This window comes from Protopterus annectens, chromosome 8.part0 (assembly GCF_019279795.1).
Source record: "Protopterus annectens isolate FY-2018-M chromosome 8.part0, PAN1.0, whole genome shotgun sequence".
Classification (NCBI taxonomy): Eukaryota; Metazoa; Chordata; order Ceratodontiformes; family Protopteridae; genus Protopterus; species Protopterus annectens.
In genome coordinates this window covers 1,380,196,137-1,380,223,994 of record NC_056741.1, presented here as the reverse complement: position 1 = coordinate 1,380,223,994, position 27,858 = coordinate 1,380,196,137, and the positions used below count along the sequence as shown (strand labels likewise).

General features: G+C 38.8%; 1 protein-coding gene across 1 annotated transcript in view; it reads right to left on the bottom strand.

The window, feature by feature from the left end:
- LOC122809445 (palmitoyl-protein thioesterase ABHD10, mitochondrial-like) overlaps window positions 1-27,858 on the bottom strand; it is a 244,813-nt gene that overhangs the window by 32,353 nt on the left and 184,602 nt on the right. Inside the window, exon 4 of the mRNA XM_044080964.1 lies at window positions 11,556-11,693. Within this exon, the coding sequence (XP_043936899.1) occupies window positions 11,556-11,693 (138 nt within the window). The remainder of the gene's footprint in view (window positions 1-11,555; window positions 11,694-27,858) is intronic.

Sequence of the window (27,858 nt, the reverse complement as noted above, 5' to 3'; positions counted from 1 at the left end):
TTATGTAGGGCACTGGGCCAGAGTGATGATTGATGCAGATTTGTGTGTGAGAAAAAGCTAAAACATTTAACTATTACTGGAACTGGAACAGATAAAATAGTAAGTTCCAAGGGATAGAGATCTGGGTGAAACCTGCCTGATACACAAGGAAGCAACACTTTGGAAGGCCAAAGTCTCATAAGCTTTCATACAACAAAAGTTTGATGGGAATGAACCAATTTTGTTTGGGCCCATAAGTAGCTGTAAGGATTTCTTATGCCTTGGATGGTGATGATTTGTGGATGATCCATGTCACCAGAGTAAATGAGGAAAAGTGTAGGGAGCATTCGACCAAAGATGGGATAGAGTATCCTTCAACTAACTTCCTGAAGATGGCATTAGAGAAAAGAAGTAAGTACACTTGTTGGCTGGATAGTTTAGGGGGAATTAAAAGACATTGCCTCTGTCTGTCTGCTATAGAATGTGCATTGCAACCAGGACAAGGACTGGATGGCCCAATGCCATATGCTTGTAACCTCTTGACACAAAAAGTAACAGCAAATTTCTATCATGCTTAGTAATACACCACACTACAGTCATATTGTCTGACTGGACATAAATCTCTCCCCTAGGTAGAGCCCAGAAATGTCAAAAGGAACAGCAGCACTGTCAAAACTTCTAGGAAGATGATGCACAGACGGGGTCTTCTCGGATTTCCACATCCTTTGAATAGTTTATCCATTGAAAGTCTCCTTTATGTAAAACAGATGCATCAGTAGTAAATGCTGTGAGGTTTGAGTATGAAAAGGGGTCCCTGTCGGTGCATTTGTGTAATATAACCACTAGGCTTGATAAGAGCAGCAAGCCTTTAAAATTTGAATTTGCTGGAGAAAACACACTGAGTTTTGAGACTACTGAACTGGAGTGCTCTCATGTAGACCCAGGTATGAAAGACCATACAATTTGAATTTAAATGAGGCCCAGAGCCTTGAGAGAAGACTGTGCAGGAAAGACTGAACACTTTGGATAAGATACATTGCTTGTTGGAGGAATGGGAACCTCTTGTGAGGCAAGAAAGTGCAGTGATGATTATGTCCAGGGAACACTATGACGACTAGATTTTGAAGCAGCTGAAGGTGGGACTTTGTAAGGTTCACTGTGACACTAGGGAGAATAGTTTGAGCAGATACTCTCTGTTATAGAAGAACATCTTCGGTTGGGCCAGCAAGGGGCCACACAACACACATCCAGACCGAAGACCTCTGATCCTTAGAGTCTGACATGATCTGCAGCTACAGTCATACATTTGTAAGAGCACCATAAGGCTGGGGTGAGACTAACTGGAGAGCTGTGAACTGGTAGTGATGGTCTCTAACCCGGAAGTGTGGATACCTCACAAATTCTTTGTGAATTTTGATATGCAGATGGGAGGTCCAAGCAGCATATCTCATCTGTTTTTGTCAGACATAATAGGATAGAGTGGAAAATGATCATATGAAAGGATTCTTTGGGAATGCAAATAAGTAAGCTGCTCAAATCCAGTATAGCCTTAACGTTTTAGATTAGCTGTATTACTTGCTTTATAAGGATATTAATAGCAGAGGCCTAAGATCCTTGGTTTTCTTGAGCACCAAAAAGAATCTGGAGTAATAATCTAAGTCATTCTAGTTCTGTGTGATCTATTAGAGAACTTTTTTAGGAGCTCCTGCAACCCCATTACTTGTTGCTAATTACTGAAGGGGTGGTGTGACTGTCAGTGATAAGGATGGAATATGAGGGCTGGTGGGAATGAGATAATCATAGGATACACACTCACATTGACCCACTGGCCCCTGCAAAGATTTTGCCTGGAAAACTGTAGATTGGCTGGGAACCCCAGTAAAGTCTGCAGAATGGGACTAAAGGTACTGTGCTGCAAAACCAGTGCAGATAACAGAGGAAGGGTTCCTAGCATTAGGAAGGCCAGTTGTATAGAAGTGAGGAGTCAGAAGCATCTGAAAATCTGATGACAGGGGGACAGATGCTAGAGAGACCTAATCTGGAGAGTTTTTGCCAGAAAGAATGGTATCAAGAAGGGTGCCTGTGGAGGAAGGTGGGTCACCAATGCTGTGTTCACTGGCACAGCAAAGGTCTGGCATGGTATCTGATAATGCAACTGAACTGATGTTGGATAGAATGACTTCAGAAAACTTAAGTACTGAAAAAGCTGAAACCTGAGGGAAAAGAGATTGGTGCCACAAAAAAATGACAGAAGTGGTGATGGGTCAGCTGGCACTGCAAAAATAGGTACAAGAGAAAAAATGAACCAGAAGAAAACTCTGACAAGGACTCTTCATGTATGACTTTCTGATCACCTGAAATGAAAACACATCAGTACAGCAACTAACTGATAATTAGTGGGAGGGAAGTTATCAGACTCCCATCAACAGGTTTAGTACTCACATGTACCTGCAAGTTTTAAGAACAAACAGGACTTTATTGCAATAATAATGTGAAATTTCCTAGACTCCCTGTCAACATTTCCAGTCTTTTGCAATAATTTTGGGACAGGGCTGCTCCAGTAAGGTTTTTTTCTTCAGCCATGTCTTTGTGGGCCACAGAACCCTTGAAAGAGAAAGGGGCTCCCTCTGTCCTTAAATGCAACTCGGTGTGTTTAGAATTACTTTAGGCTTAAGCTGTGATGCAGAGGGAATCTGAGAAAGGGAGTGATTCTGTTGTTCTAATGCGGCTAGTTCTTGAGAAAGTAAAACTTCTTCTAATACTTATCATACCACTGAACCCCTATCATATTGAACATATTTGGGTGTCACATTGTGTACTCAGGCAGTACAGGCATTTTCACCTTGTGTAATCAGGTAGTGCAGGCATGTAATGTGCCTGCTGTGGACATATTTATAAAATAAAAGAGATAATGCTGTGGGTAGTTGTAAGGGTGGGTCAATGGTTAGTGCTGAGGAAAGAACAAAAGAACTTTTTTTCCCTCAAGCAGATAGAAAAAGAACAATAGTTTTGCTACCTGAAGAAAAGATACAAAAGAGAAAGAAGAAAATCCCAATTATACAATGCTGTACCTGGGAAAATGATTTTTTAAATTAGACAGCTTAGGGATGTTACTTATAGCATAGGTGTTTTTGTAATGTAAATGACACTGTAGGATCCTCCACGATGGAACAAAGATTCAGTCAAAAACGTAGCTTATATCCAACATTCCGATTTTATTGAGAGGTGAACAGGATAAGCGCTTTCGCGTACTATAGATGTACGCTTCTAGGTGTTTTTGTGGCAAAAAAAGAACTGGAGAGAGAGAGAGAGATGGTACACAGGACCGGCCTTTGGTCAACTGGTGCCCTAGGCAAAAGGTCTTCACAGTGCCCCCCCCCCAACACCACCCTATACCCCCATCCTGGTTTACCTACACCATTCAGATTACTGGAATAGCACCTCTGCTAGAGCGGCACCTTAGGTGGCCACCTAGTTGGCCTATGCCTAGGGCCGGCATTGATGGTACAGGACAGAAAAAGGAAAGAAAGGGGAGTGGCAAGCTGTGAAAGTTTAGTAGCTGAGCAGTTCTAATGCTTGTGGCACAAATTCTAGTGGTTACTGAAAGTGCAGCTCTTCTTATCAAATCATCCCTTGTCTTTTTAACGAGTCTGAACCGCTAATAGAAAGCACCTGCACTACGACATGATGGGACTCTGTTAAGTTATGCTTGTTTACAATACGATGTCTCATTTGTAGAAATTATTCTGTACCTGCCACAGATTACGATTCCCATTTCTACAGCATCAGGATGCAGACTTTGTGCATACATACACAAGTAGCCACTGTTTATTAACCAAAGAATCAATGTTTTTCAGTTAGTGTTATCTTTCTGACTTTAGCATAATAAGTTTGCAAAAGATGAGCACCTCTCTAAAGACCGTGTTAACGCTGGACTTGAATATGGGTATATTGACTTAAATGACTTGCAACAGTTCTAGATGCAGTTGGTTTAGGGCTGAAAAAGCCTAAACTACAGCACTTATGAAATTTCACTTTATTGGTTTTGTTGCACTTTCTACCTGTCAAAAGTTTGACTACCTATATAAGTGAGATTAAAACACTTTCTGGTACATTTCTCAATTTCTATTGGTGAAGGAAATTAAGGAACTTGCATATAAAGTACAGACAGAAATAAAAGATTTTACTAACTGTATTTTAAATATAAAAGTCATACTGGGTAACCTAATATGCTTCTAGTCTAGTGAACTGTCTGCATCTTTCTTAATTTCTGTTTTTATATATTCTGGATTTCAAGTTGGCACTACTGTTCTTAATAAACAATAAGGCTAGTTCTGATGACTGGAACTTGCCTGTTGCTAAATACATTTTTGAGATAGTTGCTTGGGTGACTAAAACGGTTGGAACCTCCACGATCTCTGGTGGAGGAAAAAGCTGACCATCCCAAAAATTAGTATTAATGATTTAGAAGTGAATTACTTACCTGTGAGATTATTAAATTGCAGCAATAAAAAAGAACACAATACCAATTAAATAGTGATACATCATTTTCATTATACCATATTTATTAACAAAAATATCTCTTTCACCTGAATATTTTCTGGTCTTTTTTGTAAGATCAGTTGTAGTTCATATGAAATGCTGATGGTATACGAAAGTATAAAGAATACAAATATTTGTTTATGCATGTACTGGGGTCTCAGTCATCTAATACTGTGCTGATGTGAGCAAAATATCTGACTTGGGAAAGAAAGAATGATTTTGAGATGTTTGCATTTAATGGAAATGTCAACCACAGTTTTTAACAGTGCAGTAAATAAACTGCCAATAAAATGTGGTCAGTAAAGGGGAATTGTGACTGAGGCAACCAACAAGGAAGAATTAGGGGTCTTTCAATCTCTCAACACAAAAAATAGTAAAGATTATAGACAACATTTAAGGGGGAAGCCGAACCATTTAATTGGTATATTACAGCGGAAAAGAAGTATGCTTTGTCAAGATTTGAGGGGAAAACAAAGGGGGTATCACTCAAAAGATGTTTTATATGAAAAAAAAATGTATAATGAGAGGTGGACAAAATCTTTATAATGTTTTAGACAGCGTGAGAAAAGAAAGGGTACAGTGAAAGAACCTACCACTTTATTCTAGTAACAGAAATGGCAAAGGGATGTGTGCGTCAAACATTCTAAAGCAGGCAAAGTGCAAAAGAAAGCAAACAATCAAAAAAAGAGGTGCAGGGGAAATGCAGCACCAAATAAGAAGTTGTTTACTGAAACAGATTAAGAACCAGCCAGCAGCTGAGGTTACACTTTGGGTTCACCGAATGCAAAGCAATAAACAGCAAAATTATTTAAGGAAACAGTGGAAGCACACCGAAATTCTCATGAAAAATATAATATGATGTGGAGAAGGGGAGTAAAAAGAATGGAATGACTACGACTGACCCTAGGGAAACTGTTTTTTAGCAGGTGGAGATTGGGGGAGATGTATCCTACTTTTGTATAGAACCAACTCCGGCATGTAGTCTGAAGAGGACAAGTACCTCTGGAAAAGTATTTAGCATGGGCAGTAGTGTATGGCCAGTTCTTTGTTTAAAATGTAGCCACTCTCAAAGTTGACCTCATCCTGAAACAGCTAGCCCTATTCCACTTATCTATTCAGTAATTCTTTTCAGCCTTACCTTGCTTTAATTCATCTGTTGCCACTGGTTATCATCCATAAGTTTAACCCCTTTCAGAATCAGGAAGTTTTATGCACAATGAAAGTTTTGTATATGTAACAGTCCTACTCTGAACTTCTAGATAAAAACAGAAATAAACTGTATTTTATTGTACAGTAGTACAGAGCAAATGCATTTTCCCTTTAAAATGCGTTAAACAGAATCTGTCTCTACTCTTGAGAAATAGCTCTGTACAAAAAGTACTGTGATTTTAATTACTGCAGCTGTGCTTATCTAGCATATGCTACTTCACTGTTAAAAGTAACACAGCTAGATTTATTATCGGGATTTCCTGACAGGATGGGATCTGGACTACTGGAAGGAGTGCTTTTATGTATTTTTAATACCCTAATAATGTTAATTATGTGCAATTATAAGCTAGAGTATCACAATTGCTCCTTTGTTCAAATATGTGCTACTTGTTTGGTGTAAAAAGCTGTTACTATTTTGCTTTAAGAGAGAGGTTGTGGCAGAAAAGGGTTAGGGTTCTTGGACCAATTCATCTATTTAACAAACAAAATTAATAGCCCCTTTGCATCCATGTTACATTAAATTATCAGGTTTGTGAATCACTATGCCTATACAAGTAAAATTAAAATGGCAAAACAGTAGGGTTGCCACCTTTTAACAAGGGCAAAGTGGGACATTGACATGACACTGGCCACACCCCCACCACATCACCAGAGTTGTTAAAGGAGATGCAGTATTAGTTATGGATACAACATTGTGACATTACAGCATACTGAAAACTCATACCATTTAAATGAAGTGAACTATTACTGCAAAAACACACATTACTCAGTTGTAAAAGTAAATAAACTTTAAATGAATAAAAAACACACTACTCATTATACAGACACTTGTTTATTTAAAAAGTTAAAAACTTCATAAACCAACCACTACTATTCAGAAAGAAAACTTAAAAAAATCTACATACCACATACAAGCCAAGTATAAAATTAAGACTTTATTGTCAATTAAAGCTAAAGCAAAGAAAAAACACAAAATGACATACTGTACCCTAGTACTACATACTGCACACTAGCAAATTAACACTAAACAAAGAAAAACACAAAATTACAAACTGCACCCTAGTACTTTATACTGCACACTAGTACACTAAGTCACTTTTTTTTAAAGTGTATTTTGAATTAGATTTTATGGCTTGAAGAAGGGCCCGATTTGAAACAATATTTGAGTAAAAGTCACAACATTTCATCCGGTAATTTACACTCATCATTAGTTCAGCTTTTAACAAGTCCACACTACATCGGTTTCGCACATCTGTCCATTTACCTTTCACCAAAGAAAAAACTCTTTCTGCAGATGTGTTTGAAGTCGGTATAGATAAAACCCTAGCAATTACCAGATATAGTGTAGTCATTTCAGGCCCTTCTTTGAAAAGCTTCAGCCACTTCTCTCCTAGGGTCAAGCTTGTGTTACATAACTGTTTGAGAGAGGGCCTAATTGCCAAGTAGTCCCTAAAAAGATACTCTTCATCTACATCCTGCAGACTCAGGGCAGTGGTCACATTAAGCAAGTCACTGAAAGCAAAGGGTTCATTTAGAGATAATTTAGATAGTGTAAACAAGTAGTTGCTTTCAGTATAATCAAACCACTGTTCCAGGTATTTCACTGCTGTCTCCAAGAACACAATGAAGTCTCTTTTCAGTTTGTTAGCAGAAGTGCTATCTAATGAGCTCATAAGTGCCCTAAGTTTCCCTCCAAAGAAAGCAACTTCAGCTCTTGCCTGCAGTTTTTGCTTCAGAGAGACCATTACACAAAAGGTTTCCATGGCAGTAAGTGCTGATATTTCTAATGTACTTATATGTTCATTAAAATCAACAAGAACAGCACAGAGAAAGTGCAAATAGTACTGGGGCAGCATAGGCAATTCATTCTCACCATGTTCATTAGCTGAAAAGTACTGCCATATCTGCCAGGGGGTCTCCTCTTCTCCCTTTGGAGAGGAAATAGGACTGGATAACTGGGAGATTTTTCACTACTCTTTCAATGGCTGGGAGTAGTGACAGCCACCTTGTTGGCACATGTCTTAACAGACTCTCAAATTCCATGTCACAAAACTTAAAGAAGTCTTTCAAGTCTCTGGTCCTTGTGGCCGAACCTGAGAAGTGGCTGAAAAGTTTCATACAAATACTTCCACGTCGTACGGTAGTTGTGCTGCAGCTTTTTTGGCTACATTGTGAATGATGTGGTCAACACAGTTAGCCTTCTGAAGAGATGGGCACTTTTCTTTTAATCTAGTATACACACGAGATTTCTTCCCCATAAGCTGAAATGCTGTTCCAGGGCAAGGAATGCCTTTCCATAATGTTGGAAATTTGATGTGAAATAGCCTGTGCAGATTCATCAGGGTCTTCATAGAAGTCCAAAAGGCCATTCACCACCCCTTCTTCTTTAGAAAAATACCTCATAACAAGTGGAAATAATTTTATGTTCCCCTTGTTGGAAGCATCTGATGAAATTGCAAATGAAGTGCCTGGTTTTTGAAGGTCATGCAGGAGGCATTCCAGTGAGTGTGGTCCCAAAACATTTTTGACTATGGCTTCAGCCTTGGTTCTGCCACAAGATAGTTTCTTTGCAGTCACTGTACAACTGGCTGGCCAGCTTTACTGCACAATCCAGGCTGTTATAGGAAATATTGTGCTTAACAGCATGGAACACCTCAGAGGCTTCTGCTGCAATGATCCTAAGCTCTGGTCCCTCAAGGTTTGTATTCCTTGCCCACTTTGTCATCAGGTGAGTGGATTTAGCTTGAAGAATAGCAGTCTTATGTTGCTCAGTTGCATCATGTCGTGCAACATCATTTCTTCCACCGTGGGTTACTAGAAATTCTCTCTTGCAATATCTGCAGAACGCTTTGACATCACTGTATCTCTCGATCCAGTTGAATTCTGTTTTCCAAACATCCTGCCACTTGCATATTCTCTTGCTGCTGGTTGACTGTGATGAAGCTGCTGCTCTCTTCATGCTTGAATCTGTACTTACCTGATATGCAACATATTTACCAAAACTGTGTTAGTATGGTGCAGTAACATACTGGTTCACAGCACAAATGAACTGGCTCAAAAACATTGGCATACGAAAGAACTGGCTCGAAAAACATTGGCATGTGAAAGAACTGGCTCAAAAAACATTGGCATGCGAAAAAACTGGCTTGAAAAACATTGGCACCCGAAAGAACTGGTTCGAAAAACATTGGCATTAGAAAGAACTGGCTTGAAAAACATTGGCATGAGAAAGAACTGGCTTGAAAAACATTGGCACGCGAAAGAACTGGCTTGAAAAACATTGGCATGCGAAAAGAACTGGCTTGAAAACACTGGCATGCAAAAGAACTGGCTCAAAAAACATTGGCACACGAAAGAACTGTCTCGAAAAACATTGGCATGAGAAAGAACTGGCTTGAAAAACATTTGACACATGAAAGAACTGGCTCGAAAAACATTGTCACTTGAAAGAACTGGCTTGAAAAACATTGGTACTTGAAAGAACTGGCTCAAAAAACACTGGCATGCGAAAGAACCGAGGAATGGAGCAGAAAAGAATTATTACAAACAGTTAGTAGGGGGTATTTTGGCCATTGAAAACTAACATTAACACAGCTTATAGAAAATTAAATGCATTATTTTTACCACCGAACATCCCCACCCCACCCCTCAAGAAAAGAAAGTTAACCATATTCACTGAACCAAAAAACACTAAAATGAATGAGAATGCACAGTGGATACCATAGACCTGATTTAGCTTTTGACCACACCAGTTAAAAGAAATGTATGGCACTAATTTACACAGCCGAATGATCTATTAATGAACATGCCCAACAGCAGCACTGGTCGTAATCGGATTATAATGAAAACAGTACATAAGTTTATTGAAGACATCACTAAAACACAAAATACATAAACTGCGGTGGTGGTGCTGCGGTAGCGTTGTCGCCTCATAGCAAGATGTTGTCCCGTTCGATTCTCAGCTAGAGCGTCTTCTGTGTGGAGGCATACGTGAATGGGGCGTGCCTTCGTTGAAGGTTGTACGTAAAAATCCACTACCAATCATTAGCGGACCGAAGTTCCGCTGTGGCGACCCCTAACCGGGAAAAACCGAAGGACACAAACAAACTAAAACACAAAATACAAACTTTGCTAATTATAAAAGCAAACTACCCTGTTACAACAACATGGTTTAGCACAATCGCAAATACATTGCATTAACTTCTGAGCATGCATCCACAAAAAAAAAAAAAAAAAAAAAAACAGGAAAAAGTCCGTAAACATTTTAACTTTTAAAAATACTTCTTGCAAGAGAAGTAATATAAACTACAGTGTACAACAGACTCCATGGGCTCCTTTTACCTCAAAACATAGCAATTAAGAGTAATTTACCCACCACAGCAATGCAATAAACAGGCCCAAGCAAAAGCAGCACACCCATATTCACACAAGCAAAGCAGTACATTTTAACCTTATTAAAAATGCATAATAAATTAAATGCACACATTTACAAGTATAAATGAAAACAATCTTGAAACAGCTTCGGCAAATTGGCAACATGTACCTACTAGAATAATAAATGAATTACATTAATTGTTAACATTCCCCCTCAAAAAGTAGACTTGTACCACATACACATTGACTTGCAGGAACTAACAGGAAAAATTACCCAAACAGTATATCCTAACTTCCTGAAAACATGATTAAATTGCACACATTTCCATACAAAAAAGTGCAAACTATGCTCGAACATTTTCTGTCTGCAAACAGATAATACCCAGAAAAAGCTACGACAATAGAAATACATCACACTAAATTTATATTTCATTGCCCCCCACCAGAAATAAACAAATTCTATACACAGTTCAACCTTTTAAAAGTAATGCTTCCAAATCATACCCCCAAGAATAATAACAATTACATATACATTCAGGTTTTATACCTTTAAAAAATACTACTCAAAATAACCACTGCACAGATTTAAATACTGCGTACTGCACCCCCATTTACCTCTAAACATTAAAAAAATTAAACCACAGTATATTCCCATTTTAAACTACTACTCAAAAATCTCAAAATAACCACTGCACATATTTAAATACTGCATACTACATCTCCATCCATCTACCTCTAAACATTAAAAACTTAAATAAAGCACAATATTCCCATTTTAAGTAACTAAAGCCACAAAATGCTACTATGTACTTACCACTATCACAGTTTTTGCTGGGCTAGCTTGCTTCCTTCCTGTTGGAATGGCTCAAGTGGCTGGGCGGGCTGGCTGGCAGGCTTCCTCCCTTGCAGGCTGGCTGGCTTCTTTGCTTGCTGGATGGTTTCTTTGCTTGCTTGCTTGCTGGCTGGCTGGCTTGCTTGCTGGCTAGCGAAATAGAATTTGCAGATATTTTTCGTTCGCAGCTGTAGAGCTTAGTGCTCTATAGCTGCAACCTTTATTGGGCTCCACTTAGTAATTCCCCACCCCCTCCAGTCCCTGCAGCCAATTGCTGTTGCATTACACCACCCGGACCTAGCAGGGAATCCCTCTAACTGCAGGTCCGGGTGGTGACGTAGCCGCATTGCCGTGGAAAAAATGGAAGTATTTTCGGTTTTTCCACGGTAATTGAATTCGCGATCGGGGAAAACGGGACTTTTAAAGTCCCACTCTTGGTGAATGTTTGAAGCGGGATGAGAGGGCTCAACCCGTGAGTGTCCCGCTGACAACGGGACGGGTGACAACCATACAAAACAGCTTTATTATCACTTGTTCACAGAAGTAGTATGCTATAATCATCTTCCCAATCCCCAAATAAACACATTAAAAATTGAGACTAAAAACATATTTTCCTCACCTCTGCAGGGAGATTCTTGAATGCAGTTAAAAAGTGATCTGGAGCTGCTGCACTGCCAACTAATCCAGTGACCCTCTCCGGTCTAGCCAAGGCAGCCAATACCATAAGCCATCCTCCCATGCTGGAGCCAATCAGTATCTGTGAACAAGTTAAACCACAATATATGTATACAAAAGTACTGTCTTAATATGTTACAGAAGAAAGACAAGTAATTTTTTTATCACATCTCCATCTTTTTTGTGCTTACTTGCACACGTAACTCATTAGTTTAGTAACATTGGTACTTTTTGATGCTGAGGTAGCAGTCACAGGACTCTGAAGCATTGTCCTTCTGAATTCCGCCTTAAACCTCAATGTCTCCAACAGGTTTAGGGCTCAGCTCTCTTTGGTTTGCTTTTCATTTAGAACATATCCTTTAGCCACTCTAACCAACTGTCAATATAACTGTTCATTTATGTATGTTTTTAACTCTGCTGTTTGCCATTCAGTAGTCCTTTATAGGCAATAGCCAGTTATGGGAGGCTCTTAGCCAGGTCACCATCTAGGTTTCTTGTTTTAACACTAACCTCAGGTATTCTGCAATTGGTCTGTGATACTGGCCATCCGATTATGCATGCAATGCTGCTTGCACTTTGACTGTATAAGTTGCATAGTGTGGATGTCTTAATTATGACCCTATTGTTACTGGTAAAATTCATTCTTTCACAGTCATAGCTATATTTTTACTAATGAAACTATTTATGACACCTAACTTCTATATAGCAGTAAGCCTGACTCCCCAGGATGAGCAAGTCATTGCTGGCTGATCTCTCCTACCCTCTCCCACTGAGTCATCTAATGCCTGAGTCACCAGTTAGTCCCAGGTCATCTGGGTCACAGCCAGGAATTCATCTGTGTGTGACATGCAGCAAGCACAACATAACAATTTGACTATAGCTCATAATGACCTGTTACAAACTGCTTTTCTTTTCTTATATTTTTTCCACATTTTCTGAAAAATCAGTATATACATATTTAGTATTACAAAACAAATGAATACCAGAACTGTTCTAAAACTGACAGACTGTTAAAATCTGGAAACCCAGTTTACAATGACCAAGATAACAGACAAGCCTGCACAAAGTGTATCCAGAATCATACACACCTTGAACATGTTCAGTATAAAACAGACAATTGTTTACACAAGAAGCTTTTACATTTGGACTTTGAATACTGTTGTGTAGCACATATCTGAAAAATATGTTTTTGATCATTTATATATAGTTTGTTCTCTTATATGGCATTAAACATAGGTCTGAGCACAAAGTGCAAATAAATCACAGTCCATCTACACAGCACCACATTAAAAGCAGGTAAATCAGCTTGCTATACTAGGCCAGACTTTGCATCATTTATGTAAGTACAGGCTTCAAGGAAGACATATGGTTTTGAATTATCATGAATGTAACATATATTTGTTTATTAGTAACATGTATAAACACATTATGAGCTATGAAGAGCAAATACTTGGAATGCTGTTCACCATAACACCAGTTTTGTGGTATGCAGGCTATTATAGATGGATAAAAATGGTCTTTGTCAGTTAAAAACATACTCTCTTGTATGAGCTGTACTGTTATATGAAGTCCAGCTTGTTGATGGCAGCTCTGTAATACTTTTAGGTTGCAAGTTTGAGTGGTAGTTGTAGGAGAACTGGTACTGATAGATGCATGGTATGGCATATCTGCCATGCTTGCATGCAGGAAGGCCTTACTGGTCCACTCCATTTGTTTGAAGTTGTGTAGCAACATAGCCATCTAATTAATGTATCAATCCAGCAGAAACTTATTCTTGGATTACAAGTCATTGTTGCTGAGACCCTGTTTATGATGTATAAGTGACACTTCTCTGGATTCTCTTTAGTTGATCTAATGGCTTGTTGCAACATTTGGCAGGAAATGCTGCCATTTTCTTCTTGGGACAGCTCCAGATCCTTTCAATAGTGGAATATCTGGTCTGTGCTCTGCTTAGATTGTGAAATAAAAATAATACAGGGTGTTGTTCTCTCCTCAAAGTCCTGTGAAAGCAATGTCTTCATACTTAACATCTGATGGGTGGCTAACCATAAGTTCACCCCAGGGGTTGCACCTGTATCCCTCTTGGACAGGGGTGATAGGTGCTGATTGTGGAAATAAGGGTAAAACTTGGCTAGGCTTGTAAGGGCTCTAGAGTCATTAGCCTAGTAACCTCCTATGACTGCATGATGCCTCAGTATAACCTACTTTTACTGAAATCTGGGGATGCTAAGACAGGGTTTGAACATAATACTTTTAATATCTGAAAGGTGCATTATCTGCCTGCTGTGTCCATTTTAGTTTAAGAAGAATCTTCTCCTTTGTTAGATCTATAACAGAGTGCACTATACATGGAAATTGGGGTATACATCTCTGACATTATCCTGCTAATCCCAAAAATGTCATCACTTGTTGCATAATTCCTAAAATAAGTCAAGTTCTCACTGATTCTAGTGCTTCTTTTTTGGGATCAAACAATTCTTCCTAATACATAACCTAAATGTTTTATCTCTGTAATGCCTGAGTTGCTCTGAAGGTACTGTTAAAATGGCTTATCTGAAAAAGTCTAATTCAGCCCTTGCTTTACCTAGATAGGAGTCTCAATCCTCACAGTATATTATGGCACTATCTTAGCAGCAGCATGTCTAATGAGTGGACTTTAGGACTCTGTCCAGTAATCTTTGAAGAGATACCATGTAACCCATAAGGAAGGAATATATATTGGAGCAAACTCTCTGGGGATAAAAAGGCTGTCTTTTTGCTGGCTTCAGCTTCTGGAGAGATATTGTCGGCACACCTATGGAAGCCCTAATGTGGTTAAGAATCTTACCTTCCCCAGTCTTTTTATGAGTTCATCCACCTTAAACAGCGGGAAACAAATTTTAAATTGATGTTTCTCTTGAGCTAAATTACTTCATCAGGCTGTGGGACTAAAACTATGGAATTGTTCTCACTTTTTGACTACTCTCTGTCATCCTCCTTTATTTTAAACACCTTTATTAAATTATGACTTAAGACATAGGATAACATGCATTAACAGAAAAGAAAACAAATCATATTAACATTGCTCATTGCTTCCATTTAAATCCATTATACATCATGTATTTTTACTTTGTAACTATCATTAGTCCTCTGTGTCCTCTATCTTAAGCATTTTTTGTATTTCCCCTTGCAAAGCCTTTCCCTGTGGCTCTAGTATTCTGTAAGGTTTTAAATTAACATTTTCTCCTTTGTCTCAATATAGTGCTGAATCAGGTTTGTTCAACTATTTAATTCTTAAAACACTTCTTTGTTTCTTAACAGAAACCCTCATATCTCATGTTTCTGTGGGTTAGATAGTGTACCATCTACCCACAATGCAGCCACAAAGGCTATTTTTCTCTAACAGTTCCATAAGTTTCTGTCATTAAATTAATTACAGAGGTATACACTTCTTCCTGTGGTTAATACTGGCATGGTGTATCTGTTCTGTGCTTCTCTTAATAGTCTGTCTAACCCTGTAGATTACACTATTTAATTTTTCTCTCTTTCAAATGGACCTTACCATTTAGCCAAAAACATGTTTTTTTTTGTTGTTTTTTTAGAAAGGATATTCTGTTATACCTCCTGTTGTGTAGCCTTGGATCTTTTCATGTGTTCCCATGTGATGGGTTTCTCCTTGTTTCTTTGGCAATATTTAAAAATCCTCAAGGATGCCTACCATATTATAAGTTAACAGAACTGAACCTGTCAAGGCATGTGATACTTCTCTAATGGCAGACAAAAGGTATGGTATTAACAGGTCTCAGTTTTTACCATCTTCCTCAATAATTCTTCTAAGAGTGAATTTTGATGTTTAGTTAAAGCTCTGAAGTAACACATCTGTCTGGGAGATGGTACACTAAAGTTTTTAATTGCTTGACCTTGAAGCATTGGCACAGCTGGTCAGTTATTCTGGATTTAATTGGAGTCACTTGATCATCAGTGAGTAATTCCTTAGGTATTCTTACTTTATAAAATAATAAAGCTCCCTAATTATAGATTTAGCATTAGCCTTATATAAGTGGACATCCTCGGGGTGTTTAGTTGCATGGTTCAACATAGCCAAGATATTGAAACCTATTGCTGGATTTTACCAATATCCTAATAATGTCCACAGCAATACATTCAAATGGCACCTCTGTGATAGCAGTCTTCTGGCATCTAGGACATCCAGACCAGAATTTCTCACCTTCTTTCATTATTTCTGGACAGCAAAATCTTACAAGTATATGTACTTTAGTCTTTTCCATTCCTAGGCTTATTCATAATACATTACTTATTCACTACTAGCCTTCTCAAATATTTGGGCGCTAATAACTGGCCTCTCTTTCCTTACTTACTCTCTCTCTGTATAATAAATAATTTTGTAATTCAAAATAGGAGTAAGAAATGAGAATGGTTTGTTCAACATTTCCCTGTGCATCTCTAACTTTTTTTTTACTTATTCTTCAAATTCCTTGTGCATTTTTAAAGTTTATCTGGCTTACCTGGAGATCAGCCACATTTCAAATTTCTTCAGAGTCAGTGTATCATGATGTATATGGTCAGCACAGGCACTGGAAATCTTCTTTTAAGAAAATCAATTCATATCAGTACTCATGGGTGTAAGTTATCTGTACCTTACTTAACTTTTCTTGTTCCTTCCTTTTACTGGCCTGAAGTTTAGAACCCTTTACTTTGATTTATTCTTCTTGCATTTGCACATTGCTGGGGCTCTTTTTTGAGGATATCTTGTCTCCCAGTACACACTACCTTCTTCTTTTTATTTCTCTCACTAAGTTGTTCCATTTCTACAAAGAATTTATCTTCAGTTTTATTTTTTCTTATTTGTAGGTACCTCTTACCAAGAGCATTCCCTTATATGAGCATTCTGCAATAAACTGCTAGGAGGTGACCTGTGTCTGGCATACAAGGCACCCTTTGACACATTACTGATGGATTTACTATACATCAACAAGGTCAATGGCATCAGAACTACTCATTCTAGGGATCTAAATCTCTTCTGCAACAACGACAACAGAACAGTTTGGAGAGACAGGTATACCTCACAGAGGATACCACTGCTGTAGAACAGATTCCCCATCCACATAAAACAAAGCTCATCCCTGTCCATTTGAAAGCGCAATTTAGATCTATGGATGGGAAACAGAAAATGTATCCTAGTTCCTCCTGTACTACTAATGGACAGAGGCAGTATCTAAATGCTTTATCCCATGCACAAGCCCACTCAAATCATCTATGGTATGATCTCATTTATTCTCATTAGGGGTAATATATAATTACCAACCATGGGATTGGCAAGGCCAATCTATAACCAAATAGAATAGTTTATTTCAAACACAAAAATGGAAACTGGCTAGGCTTAAAATGGCATGCAAAGGCAGCTAGCCTAGTACTTACCTATGAACCTATACTGACAGAAATTATTTTAGAACTTTGACCAGGTACTGCTTCTTCCTCCTGAACTACACTAACTGCTAAATTTCTCTTTCTCAAAACTCACCTCCCACTTACAATTCTCCACTTCTTGGGTTTCTGTTTTAGCTTGATAGAGCTATGTTTTCTATCTTGATAGCCCTGGAACATACACTTTAATTGAGTGAGTGAGTGATTCCTTCTCTTCAGTTTTGCTAGTTATTTCTACTACCTACTCTGCAACACTTTTAGTCCACAGTAACACTTCTCTGTACTTTGTAACATTTTCATGTTGCAATTTTTACTGGCTCCTTCCTTTTACTGCTTCTGCTCTTGCAAGTTAGACTGCCATTAGTGTATGCTAACATATCTCTTTAAATCACATAGGTTGTATCTCTCACTCTCTATGTATTCATTGCTAAATGTCTATACCTTTAGGGCTTTCTATTCCTATGCCTTGATCACTGTTTGAGATATATGCTGTTATGAATGTGTCTGGTTGTTATTCCCTCTCCCCCTTTTCTAGCTTTGGGAGAAATTAATTTATAGGCTTATTCAATTGCTGACTCCTTATAACACACCGATAAGGTATTTTGTCAAAAAGATAACCTTCTTCCCAGTATCATATTTAATTTATTTATTTAACATTCATTGATTGGGAAAGTCCAACTAGGACAAAGCCTATTTTCAGTGGAGGCCTGGGGAGAAATGCTCCAGACGCATGTCTTTAGACATATCATTTGATAAATTGGGGAATACATAAAGAGGATGAGCTACCTTTCCAAACAAAGTCTACATTTCTGAGTAATGGCATACTTTTCCCTATCTCCATGAATACATACTAGTTCAACAACTTTCTTAGCAAGGGCCTTCCTTTTCTATACACACTTCTCTTTTATAAGCTTAACTGTGGTCCTTGAGCTGAATAGTCCGTGCAGTTCCCTAATATCCATTAGATGTTACAGTTAATTAATTTGGCAGTGGTGTAATAGCAGAAAACTGACTCAGATATTCTGAAAGGTAATTTGTTAGTTTCCATAGGCTTAATATCATCAGTAGCATAGTCTTCACTGGTTACAGTTTTCATAGATATAGCATTATGGCCATTACTAGTAGAAAATATAGATATAGGACCCCTTTTCCCAGATTTAAAATAGAGCATGTCTACAGTTATTTTCTGTTTACCATAATTTGACACAGGCTTTACTATAGGTCTACTCAAGTAAACACAAAAACGCTGAACACCAAAAAATCCACAGATGACTGCACCAATCCCACGGCTCGGGCAGGGTGAATAGAACCAAAAGAAAATTCCACAAATTCCACAAATTGTGAAAAAACGATTTATTAAACCACAAAGTCACACAGCTCCAGCAATAGAAATATGGTTTAGCGCTTTCATCTGACTGTAATCAGACTTCATCAGAACCATTAATTACAAAGTAATTGACACTTATAAAGCCTTTTTTGGCGCCAAAAACCTCCCAAAATTTGTATTTATATTTAAAATTTAAAAAAAAAATACAATCCTGACAAGATACCTAGTTGAAATGTCACAATAAGCCTAAACTGTTTAAAAAAGGATGCCTTTCAACAGATTTAGATGGGTACATATTAAAATGCATCATGTTTAAAAAACTGTTTTTTCGTCTACAGTTATTTTCTGTTTACCATAATTTGACACAGGCTTTACTATAGGTCTAGCCTGTTCATTTTTAGACATAGTCACATTGTATAACAATCTCCCTAACACTACGTTTTCAGTACCATTAGTGTCAGTTTTTAGCATCCACTTTCTTAAAGAAGGAAGCAAACACCTCATATCTAGCAATAGCTAATATTTCTGCCATTTATTTTTTAGTATCTAGACCCTCAGGATCTAACTATAATCTAAGCAAATGCTTTTATATTACAGAATTGGCATATTACCATTTTGCTAGAAAAACATGCAGCTAATAAACTTTTGAGTTTGTGTCTCAGAGGTAACAACAGCATGATCTAATAATGTTTTTCAACCATATAAGTGTTCTGATATTCAGTCACGTCCATGCTCGTGAAGGCCCTAAATGGTTCACCAGTTAGCTGAGCAGACAGGATGCTAGCCCAGTCACTTCAGCTTCATCCCTCATGGCAGGCAAGCCATTTGAAGTTCATGAAATATTTCTTAAGCTCTTCTTCCCTGGTTAGTTTTTCAAGAAACAAAATATCTTTGGCAGTCTGTGGCCTTGACAATCACTGCCATCCCTTGGCTGCAACAGCAGTACTTCATGACAGTCGCTCTACTGTTGACACTTTGGACAATGTGGATGTTTTTCACACACAATCAAAAGTCCAAGCCTATACCTTGACAGTGCTGTCTCTTCAGCTGAGAAACATTTTGCTCAGATGTCAGGCAGTGAAAGGGAAACTCAGAATCCTTGTTGGCACAGGAAACCGTGTGCCAGTTTTGTTTCTCAATGACTGTGACATCAAAACAAGGCAGCAGAAACACTTTGTATATAACATGTTTCTTTTATTAAAAAAAAAAATAACACAAATATGTGCAGTCTCAATCACAATTTTAGGTTTAGTCCCAAAATAAATTCAAACAGCTGTCTCCTGGCTGGATTCAAATAAATATAATGTTTTCTATTAAAACAGAAAGAAAAAAAACAGTGCAGTCATGCAAATTGTTCTTTAGCACATGAAACAAAATAACACACAAACACTGCAGTTTTTCATACCAGTTTATGTTTAATCCAAAATTAAATTCAGGCAGATCCTTCTGGGTAGAATTTTCAGAAGAATATATTCGGAATATCTCAGGCTGTACATTTTGCTGATTATATTCAGAGAAATTGGGCTTCAATATTGTGAAAGTGTGGTATATATATATATATATATATATATATATATATATATATATAGAGGTCTACTTTGATTCACTGAAAACTACATTTCACTGAATGTAAGTACTGTTGGGCAAATAAAATGTATATGCTCTTTTCCCCACTATAGTGCGATCATGGAGTTAGTATATATAGTTAAGGGGGTGTGGGGCCACAGTCCCCCATATTGGGAAGTGTGGGGGGCCTAGCCCCCACCTACGTAGCTTTTATATATATGAATCTCATTTCACTGAAAGCTAACAATATAAAACCAAAAGTAGGTAGGGGACTATACCCCCCATACCCCCTCTAAATATATATACTAACTCCAGGATCGCACTACAGTGGGGAAAATGGCATATATGTTTTATATGCCCAAAAGAACTTACATTCAGTGAAATGAGTTTTCAGTGATTTCAGCTTTCAGTGAATTGGTGTGAGTGTTTTGAAATTCAGTGAAATGAGTTTTCAGTGAATCAAAGTAGACCTATATATATATATATATATATATATATATATATATATATATATATATATATATTTATGGGTGTAGGACACATGCTAGACTAGCATATGTCCAAATCACAAAACATCAAACACAAATATACGAAAGCGCTTAACATCGAAAAGGGCTTCCGTGTATGTGTAGTTCAAAAAAAAATCTACGTTTCTGCAGGGGGGGCTTTGCCCCCCTGCACTCCCACACCCCCTACTTTATTATTCTCACTCTGAGATCGCATTACAGTGGGGAAAAGGGAATTTTCCCTTACCCGCACTGTAGTCCAATCTATGAAACAGGCACACATACACAAAAGCGCTTGTTGATGTTAAGCGCTTTCGTGTATGTGCGTTCGATGTTTTGTGATTCAGACATATGCTAGTCGAGCATGTGTCTGGATCCCATATATATATATATATATATATATATATATATATATATATATATATATATATATATATACACACACACACACACACACACACACACACACACACACACACATATATATATATATATATATATATATATATATATATATACACATACATACTTAGAAATCCAGATGCCCATATAACTGACATTCATTTACGCAAGAAGAAAATAGCGAAAGATGAAATATCCGAACCATGAAATTTTCCCAGGGTAAGTAAACACTTGTCCAAACATACACAGAACACACACACAGGTAAGTAAAACACACCTAGGTGGGGGCTACAATCTCCACACCCCCGAACTATGTATACCACCTCCGGGATTGCACTACAGTGGAGAAAAGGGCATGATGGGCAAGTGTTTACTTACTCTGGGAAGATTTTGCCATTCTGGTATTTCATCTTTTGCTATTTTTGTCTCATGTAAATGAATGTCAGTTATATGGACATCAGGATTCCGAAGTAAATCTATATAGTACAAACACACACATACAATTATCAGTGCCCTTTATACCATTTTACAAGGGGTCAGTATGTAGCATCATTTGTTACCACCTCTCTTAATGCAGTGCCACTCTCCTACCTTCTTCATTAATCATGCCCTGCTATTGCAGGTTTTCTTGCATATAATCCATTCATCCATCTCTGGTTGGACATCCTTCTCTCCTCTAGACTTTTTCCCATCTTTCTCAAATCTACTTTACCAAATCATCTTCTGCTTTCCTGTACGTATAACTAAACCACTATAATTTGTTCTTCTTGACCTCCTTGGCAACTGTGGCTAACTTGGCTTCAGCTCTGATATCCTCCTTTTTTTGTCTGTCTCATGCTATGCATACTACAATACTCAAAGGCACTTCACCTCCATCACATGATCTAAAGCTTTCTTAGCTGCCCTGTCACACTGTCTAGATTTATTTGCCATACAAAAGCAGGAGTTGTACTGCTGTTCTGTAGACTTTTCAATTTTTTTGCATTCTCTTTGGCATTCTCCTGTCATATACTACCCCTGACAGTTTGTATGAGCTGGGTGCACTACCTCTGATTCTAGCTTTATGTTCACAAATCATATTTCCCATCTCCTCAACCAAACTCTCCCCTTCTTCTGCTCATCAGCATTTGATACCAAGACAACTGTCTTGTCTGTACTCAGTTTCATTCTATCTGCTTTCAGTTCTACATTCCAGTTCCCTTTCATTTGCTTGTCCTGTACATAGTTTGTATTGCCACATTATCTGTCTGTAGAAGCTTTGCTGGTCTGCCAGTTTAATTTCTCCAAGTCTTTTTGGTTTCTAATCCATGAAGGGAATGGACCCCATTCCTAAGTCAGGGTTTAATTAAAGTTCATGAAATTAGTATTGTTTCAGTCTTTGATGTTAGTCAACAGTGCTCTTCATAGCACCCACAATGTGTCCAAAATTGACTTCTGCAATTCATACTGAATTACATGTATTGCTAGTATACCTAAGTTTGGCTGTAAATTCTTTTTTATTAAACCCATTAGCTCCTACTACCTTTAGAACTCGCTGGGTATCTTTCTTCAGCATTGCTGTCATTTCTGCCTGCTTTGTGTCTTTCTGTATGCAGGACACTGTCATCAGTAGGTATAGTAATTTCAACGATCAGTGCTACTTTTGTTTTCATGGTATACTATATCTAGTTTTCTTGCATCTGTTTTTTGAACTGTTGGTAATGGGTGATCCCATGTTGTAAACTTCAGCATTATTTATAATGCTTTTTGGTTTATGTTTCCAATGCTTCTCAGCTATTCCTATTTTATAGAGTTTGCACAGTCCCCAGTGCAACAGTCTTGCCACATCATTGTGCCTTTTGGTGTATAGGCCCGCTGACTTGTATGTATCACACCCAGCAACAAGATATGTGATGGTTTCCAGTTCTTTTTTTTTTTTTTTAGAGAACCTACGTTTATCTGTTTCTTTCCCACATTCAATGGACTTTGTGAACCAATGTGTACATAGTCCACTGTCTTCGGCTGCCATTATTCACCTTTTGTCTTTTGGTTACACTCAGCTGTGCTTAATTATTCATGGATCAAATCCTTATCAACATGAGGTTGTTCTAGAAAAATTCTGTACTTGCCACAATATTTATGCCTTGCCCACATTTCTTTCCTTCTCATCTGATCTTTCTCCTTATATTTTTCTTTTGTTTTTGGAACATTCAATTGTCTGATTTTTGTCTAGTTCTGGTTTGGTTTACATTCTCACTTATCACTGGAAAGCTTCTGCTAAATTAAGCAGAGAGGTCATCTTAGACTTCCTTTCCTCACATTTTAAAACTTTCACTATGTTTGAATCTGATGAGTTACACATGTATGTCTGCATTCCCACAACTGCAGATCTACAAATGTAATTAATTTGAGGAGACCCATACCTCCTTCAGAGCGAGAAATACATAATCTTGGTATGCACAGAATTTTATATATCATTTTATAAGTGTGAAGCATTTTTTCTTGTTTTCCTGTCCACCTGATCCAATACCTTTTGGGGTCAGTCAGTCACCCAAAAACTGTAAGTTACAACAGGAGGAACAAATCAGTTTATAGCTTGGATTTTACTCCTAGATGTCCAGGCTGTTTTCATTATTAGTTTTAGTCTTCTGACGAATTCCTTACTGAGTTTTATTTGCATTTGTTCATGTTTTATTGTTGACCCTTCATCAAATTCCCAAATATTTAAACACTCCCCCCTGCTCATGTTCCTTTATATCACATTCCTGTCCCAGACTGATACATGATAAGAACTTTCCTGCTTTAAATGTTACTGTTGACACTTATCAAGACCAAGTGACATTTTATTTCATCTGCTAGTTCTCTCCTCTCTGGCACTTTTAGTAGCTTATTAGTCTAGCAATTTACCATACCATACTTCTTGTAGCAGTTATTGTAGCACACAAAAGTGCAACCAGCACTAAATGTTCTACAAGGAAACAGCCCCTTTACTTATTATTAATGCCCACCCCTCCAGGAATGTCTAAAGGTCAGTTCCTTGTGCTTTCTCCTATTAACCTGGTGAACTTGGACATCCTGAGGCAATGTAGCAACTGCCTCATGTACACCGACAACCCTTTCCTCTTACCTCCCAACACTCAGACTTGTGAGAGATGCACTTATATCCAAATCAGAAGCCACGCACTCCCCAGCCAAGACCAGAATAGCTAGTCAAAAGGAGAAGGTCAACACTTGCACCACACCACATGGAACACATAGCCCTCCAGAACACACACCAGCACTGCCTTCACATTAAAACACAAACCACACACCCACCATCATGGAGGCTCTCAATAAAAATCTACCTAAACAGCAGAGACCTCCAAGGCAGAAATGCACTCCACCACCACAACACAACATTAATCACGAGACACATAACCCTACTAAACAGTGTGCCACTCAACCAAAGCCCCTAAGGCAAAACAGCATGCCCAGCACACTAGTCATAGGTGACTTGATATTGAGGCACACTGATGTCCCACTCACTAGGTTGAATAAAGAGAAAGTAACAGTCAGCTGCCTGTCAGGTACCAGGATCCACCACATAATGCATGCACCCAGGTCCCTCACCAACAGGTACAAGTAAGACTCTGTCATTGCACATGTGGGTGTGAATGACCTGAGACATACCTCCCTGGACTACATGAAAAGAGACATGCATGAGCTCTCAGATTATGGAGCCCAGGCGGGTATGACCCTAGCCGTGAGCAGCATAATACCATCACCCAGAATGATACCACATTACAAGCAGAAAATTAATGATTTCAACAATTGGCTAAGTTTCTGGTGTCATTCTAAGGGAATCCAGTATCTGTCTGCCTAGGATGACATGACTGACAGACCTCGATGCTTTGCCAAAGATGGCCTGCATCTGTCATCCCTGGGCTTCTGGATACTGGCCAAGGCTCTTGCCACCCCTATAGTGCCTTTTTTAGGCGGTGTTCCAAAGACCAAACTACCACCGTAACAGCTACAAACAAATGCAATCTGAGGGTCATGCTGCTCAACGCTAGAAGTCTAAATCATAAAATGCACTCACTCAAAGCACTCCTTAAAATGGAGAACATCAACATTTGTGCTATAGCAGAGACCTGGTTCAAGGCAGCAGAAAGCACCTCTACACTACCGGGCTATAACTCATTCCACACCTTTCGGCCCCAGAACTTGGACCGAAGCTCCAAAGGCGGTGGTGTTTCCATATTCATAAAGGATGCACACACCCCCAGACTGGTAGCCCAACATAATGCATCAGAGATACTTCAGGTGCAGCTAACATTGGGTATGACAGTGATTCAGGTCATAGTCTGTTACAGGTCCCCAACCATATCCCAAGAATCACACTCCACATTCCTAAGCACCCTGGAGAATATTAGGGTCCAACCTAACACTCTCATACTGGGCAACTTCAACTACCCCTCTATTAACTGGGAAAACTACTCATGTACCAATACACTTGCCCAGCGTTTCCTGGAATTCATTAATTCCAATACCCTGGACTAGCTCGTTCTTACCCCCACTAGAGGTGGCAACATCCTTGATCTGGTCATTACTAGCATGGGCGACTGTTGTTCTACACCAATAGTCAACGCCTCCCTGGTTAGATCCGACCACAAACTAATCACCTTGGAAATCCACATCCCTCCACCCCCCCTCCCAGCAAAGGTAACCACCATGAAAAATGTCTCCAAAGCTAACTTTGGACTCCTAAAAACAGAGGTGGCTAACTTTACGGCACCCATGCAAATGGAGAATAGTTGCATGACTGCCGAATCATACACAAATGCACTGTACGAACACATACACAGATGCATGGATCTCACCATACCAATAGAGCCAAGACACTCTCCTCCAAAAAAAGGAAGCCAGTCTGGTGGTCCCCTGCCATAAACAAACTCAAGGAGGAAACTGATGCGGAATAAGGTGAAGTCCCAAGAATGGAAAAACTCCCTTATCAGCCTCAACAAAATGTTGAGATCCCTCATCAAATTCTCTAAATCTAGCTATGAAATCAGAATTGCAGCAGATAGTAAAGACAACCACAAGGCCTTCTATAGTTATGTAAAGAATCTCCATGGCAATACCCGGATTTGCTCTGAGCTCCTGCACAATGGTACATCCTATACCGAGCCAACAGATATTGCCAATATACTGACTGGCAGATTCAGTGCCAACTTTACCCCCCCCCATGAAGGACCAATCACAGTACCAGTAGATTGCCAGGCACCCAGTATTATGCTGCACAGGTTAAAGCAGCACTGTCCAAGGCCAAGAATACAGCTTCTATGGGACCTGACAATATCCCTGGCTGTGTTCTGCATGAACTACAGAGTGAACTGGCACCTCACTGCCTCACCTCAGGCTTTGTCCCTACTGAATGGCGCACTGCTATAGTCATCCCTCTCCACAAAGGAGGAATGACTACAGCCCCTGGGAACTATCACCCCATTAGCCTGACAAGTCTGATATCCAAAGCTATGGAAGGGATCATCATGGACCTAATAAACAAGGATATAGGGAATATCCAAACTCTAGATCCCACACAGTTTGGTTTTGTGAAGGTAGATCATGCCTGCTCAACTTGGGTTGACTTGTTTGAGTTAGTCACCAGAGCTGTGGATAAAGGGAAGGTGGTTCATACAGCCTACATTGATCTGGCCAAGGCCTTTGATACCATCCCCCACTCAGGAGTCATAGAAAAACTCACTAAGCTAGGCATCAACCCCTATATCACTAGTTGCATTGCAAACTGGCTCACAGATAGAACCCACAGTGTGAAAGTAGCTGACTCCAAGTCAGACTGCTGACCAGTCATGAGTGGAGTCCCACAGGGATTTGTCCTGGTTCCTCTCCTGTTTGGTATCTACTTCTCAGAAGTCCAGGCCAACATGAAGGGACTCTGGCTGACAAAGTTCACAGACAATTACAAGTTGGGAGCCATTATTAACTCCCAAAGTTATGTTGACATCCTGCAGAAAGGCCTCACTGAGACAAACGACTGGTGTCAGAACTATGGCCTTAAGCTCAATGCCAAAAAAATGTGTCATCATCCCCTTTGGGAAAAACCCAGTTCCCATGCATTACCACATCGATGGTAGTCCACTGAACACAGAAGGCATTACAAGAGATATTGGAACACAGGCTGACAGCAACCTCTCTTTTGACCACCACATTGCCACTGTGGTCAGCAAGTCCTTCTATGTGGCACATCTCATTACTAAGGGTTTTGCATCCAGGAAGAAAGAGGTCATTGTCACCCTCTACTCTTCCCTCATTAGGCCAATCATCGAGTACAATGCCCCATTTGGCATGTACCTCACTAGACACCTGCAACAACTGGAGAGGTCGCAAAAGTACCTCAGAAAGAGGATCCTAGGCATTAAACACTTGTTGGACACACACACACATATATATATATATATATATATATACACACACACACACACACACACACACACACACACATATATATATATTTACACATGTACACACACACACACATATATATATATATATATATATATTTAGACACACACACACACACACACATATATATATATATATATATATATATATATATATATATATATATGGGTCTAGGACACATGCTCGACTAGCATATGTCCAAATCACAAAACATCAAACACACACATACACGAAAGCGCTTAACATCAAAAAGCGCTTCCGTGTATGTGTAGTTCAAAAAAAAATCTACGTTTCTGCAGGGGGGCTTTGCCACCCTGCACCCCCCCTACTGTATTATTCTCACTCCGAGATCGCACTACAGTGGAGAAAAGGCAATTTTCCCTTACCCACACTGTAGTCCGCTCTACGAAACAGGCACACATACATGGAAGCACTTGTCGATGTTAAGCTCTTTCGTGTATGTGTGTTCAATGTTTTGTGATTCAGACATATGCTAGTCGAGCATGTGTCCTAGACCCATATATATATATATATATATATATATATATATATATATATATATATATATATATATAGATATT